The 4,058-nt window shown below is 39.8% G+C and overlaps 1 protein-coding gene across 1 annotated transcript in view; it reads right to left on the bottom strand.

Annotated features, from left to right (window-relative positions):
* diaph1 (diaphanous related formin 1) overlaps window positions 1-3,835 on the bottom strand; it is an 84,308-nt gene extending 80,473 nt beyond the window's left edge. The window contains exon 1 of the mRNA XM_079250119.1: window positions 3,728-3,835. Within this exon, the coding sequence (XP_079106245.1) occupies window positions 3,728-3,826 (99 nt within the window). The 5' untranslated portion in view covers window positions 3,827-3,835. The remainder of the gene's footprint in view (window positions 1-3,727) is intronic.
* Window positions 3,836-4,058: the final 223 nt, after the last annotated feature.

The raw sequence follows: 4,058 nt of genomic DNA, 5'->3' as shown, positions 1-4,058 counted from the left end.
GTACAGTAACTAATTCCTGCTGCAGCCTGAGAGCATAAAGGGTGAAAAATTGTTACAGACAAGAACAAATCCAGCTTTCGGGTTTGGCCAATGGACATGCTTAGACTGCTTTAATAATATTTTCCTCACATGTTTGGTTCAGTTACTTTTCATAGTGTAACTATGTTTTTAGAATACCGTCGCTGATTAATGCATCATACCATCTGCGACTTCTTATCACTTCACTATGCCCACACACACTGCACATTTTCTATCTTTACCACCTTTCCTCCATTTTCATTTTCTGGCTTCTTTCCCCTTTGCCCTCCCCCTCCCCCAGTTCCTTCTTACCTACCAACTTACATGCTTTCCTTGCTCTACTTTGCAATCTAAAATACTGCCATTAGCCTGAGCCAAGCAGCCTCTGCCACTATAAGTCAATTAACCACTCTGGTTTCATGTTGGCACCAAGTCATCCTACTATTCCCCTACCACGACTCCCTTCTTACCCTTGAAATGTACAGACAAGCACAGGCAAGCACATGCATCTGTGTGTCAGTGTCTAGGTGAGTGTGTTGATGAAAAAGAGCAAAAATGTGTAAACACAGAAAGGTAGAAGATATCCAGTGAGAATCAAAGCAAAATTTAGAATTGCAGTACTTGACTGGGAGCACTTCAGTCAGACTTAAATGTAACAGGAGAGTCATGACCTGGCTGGCTTAATTTGACAGTGTAGTAGATTAAGAATTTGCTGAGGTGGTTCCCCCAGGATGTAGGTGCACCGCTGCACTTAGTCACTGGCAGAAGGAAAATGTCATGCCTGAAAATGCATGCACTTATCTCAGCAATTAACCAGACTTCTAAGATAGCAAATAACATACTGTATAAACCTGTGCTCAATGCACCCCTTTCTCTAAAGTGGTGATAATTTCTGCACCAAGAAATAACCACATTCTGAAAAACAGAGACAGGATCAGCTTCATTTTAAAAGTGTCTCTGGTTTCTGTTATTGTAATTATTAGCACTTGAGGATCCAGGTTAATAGATGGGTACATTAAAGCACACAGCAACTTTAACTCCAGCATCTTTACAGGCACAGATGCAGATTCATGCTGCCAGTCAGATAGTCAGAGAAGGCTAATAGTTTACAATAATTCCAGCCTTCCATTTTTCTGAACCCACTTAGTCCAGAAGCAAAGAGGGGCTGAAATCTATGACATGTAACATTTGATGAGAAGTGGGGTACACCCTGGACAGTTTTAGACACAATAAGATAAGCAACCATACACAAACATTCACGTTGTGGTCCATTTAAATCTATTAATCCAACAGGAATGTTTCAGCACTATGATATGAAGTCTGTACCTCGAGCACCTGGACAGAACCCACACTGATACAGGGATGACATATAAGTGGCAGACAGCACCACCATGCAGCCCCCTACCACAATAATCCAGCTTTCAGAAACAAAAGTTTACACTTTAAAAAAAAAAAAAAAGAAAAAAAAAGAAAGATTGAATCTTTAAAGCAGATAAAAGTCCAAAGAAATTGTAAAACTTTACCAGCACAGCAGGGGTCACAGAAAGAAAGATTTTATGTTGCAAAATGCTGCAAAAAACACTGAAACACAGCCAAAATCTACTATCTAGTATCCACCTTTTAAACCAAACAACTGTCCAGGGCAGTGATCCCTAGCTAATCCCCAATGTGCCTGCCTGCTGTGTTGAGCCAGCATGCATGTTTATGTCAACAGCATTCATGGATGCTGATCCTCTCTGTCTCTCCAGACCTGGAGAACACAGATGGTTCTTTAGGGAGACCTGCTAAAATGACCTGCTTACTGTTTAAACAAAAAAAGCAGGGTTTTCTTCTGCTACAGATGCATGCGTAAGCAAAATTAATCTTGTTAATTATTCTTGTCAACCACAACTGACAGTTATACTAAGATACACTTACCATGTCTCTTTGACATGCTTACACACAGCAGGAGACTATTACACTAAAAATGTATGTTTTGTTTTTATCAGAGCCATTTTTAGGAACAAAAAGTAGATTTAGGAAATATTTTATGCAATCTGTTGTGATGCAGCACAATGAAAAATAACACATTTTAGGGTAATAAGGCTGAAAAATGACAACCGTAACTTTTGTCAGCAATCAACTGCCATATTATTTGTTTTACTGCCACACCTAACAACAACAACAACACAGCAACACAAACATATTTTCTAAATTCCTAAAACAGTGTGACCGTGTCAGGCAACAATGACTGAGGCTGACTGATAGATGGCACAATAGTATTCCTACAAACAGGAATTTTCTATCTGAATAACAAATTACAAGCTAAACAGAAATGACACAGATAGGCTTACACGCCCCACGTGTTATTGACACTGGTATGCTGAGACGGAAGTGAAAGAGGAGCATGATGAAGTCATAGATAAATAAGTGGAAGAAGCAAGAAAATATAGAGCTAATGTCACAAAGTAAATCAGGGAACCTTGCGTATTTCTCCAACCTTGTACAATAAAAAGAACAAAAAAAATATTTTGGTGTCAAGAAGATGTGCAGACAAGGGTTCAAAGTCATAAGTTAAGGACATGTTCAGTATAAAGGTGAGCTACACAGGCATACACCCACCCTCAAGTACAGTTATCTCAGGGCATTGCTGGATGACTAATGTTTACTCAATGCAAAACCAACATCTTGTATGTGTATTTATAATAATAGAAGACTCTTTATATATTTTTAAATATATTTTCTATTATTTTTAAATAGAGTAGTGTTTTAAGCAGCACAGGAACAAAGCCATGCATTGTGAATTAGAAAGCTTGACACCTAACAAAGCCACATTTCTGTGACACCCCATACAGTTGTATAAAACTATGCCAACACACCAGCCCTTGTTATTAAAACTCAGCCTACTTGTAAAGTCCAGCTTTAAACTTGCTCTGTGTGTCATTCAGGCTGTTGGTCTTAACATTCAGTAGTAATACAGACATTTGAAAAAGTTTATACCTAAAGGCTTTATTCAACTTTGCGTTGGGTTAAATAGTGTCTCCAGTCCTCTCAGAGTAGTTAAGTTAGTTTCTGCGCCCTCTTTGGTTACCATTTGCCACCTTGATCAATATCAAATTTCACCAATTGCCAAACATGGCCAAGGATTGAATTACTCAGGAATTTGCCCCAGCTGATGATGTGTGTTGTGTCTTACTCCTCTGCTGCCATCAGACACCACCCTGAATCGTAAGTGCTGACACAGCCAGGTAGAAACCACATTTGAGTGAAGTCATCTCTAAAGAATTTCACTCACACCTTTCCACAAAAGCTTTGTTCATTCATTTGATGCAGCACTTTCTACTGTTTTAGCTTTGGTGTAGACTACAGCTGTGAATCAGTGAGCGATATCTGCACAAAAGGTAAAAGTCATGTGTTGACCTGCTGCAATTAGTCAGGAATGTGGAAAGTTTAGGCTTATGGTGCTGACCTCAATATGCAGACACTTCCTAGAACTTTGAACTGAATCATCACCACTACACGAGATGGGTTTTTTTTTGTTTTTTTTGTTTTGTTTTTTTTTAAAGCTGTGTTGACAGCTGGTGAGCAGCTTTAGGGGATGACAGTAATTACAGGTAGGTGTCAGTTTATGTTGTGTGAAACAGGAGAGGATGAAAACCTAACCAGCTGGAAGTGGACTTTGACGCTACACCTTTGGGCCCAGTTTGACATAGATTATACAAATACTCACAAATTTCTTTTTCACATCTCCATCTTCGATGCTCTTCTTTGACTTCTTGTCCTTCTTGGGACCAGCAGCTGAGGCAGAATTCCCCGAGTGTTGATCCATGTTAATAAATTATTCCGTTCCCTTTAGTTGCGCGTCAAAGTAAACACGTGTAGCTGTTGAGACCCTCGTTTCCAGCACAACGCCAATGTTCCCAAAACTTTCAACTGGGTAACCTCCCTGGGGCCTACGCTAATGCTTTGGGGTAGCTAGCCTCAATTAGCTCCGTGTTGCTAATAATTTGGCAGAAACCCATAGGAGCCCCTCGCCTGTCCGTATCAGTGAAGGAGGGAAA

This window comes from Telmatherina bonti, assembly GCF_933228915.1.
Source record: "Telmatherina bonti genome assembly, chromosome: 12".
Classification (NCBI taxonomy): Eukaryota; Metazoa; Chordata; class Actinopteri; order Atheriniformes; family Telmatherinidae; genus Telmatherina; species Telmatherina bonti.
The sequence above is the reverse complement of the archived record's forward strand: the minus strand, read 5'-3'. Positions and strand labels throughout refer to the sequence as shown.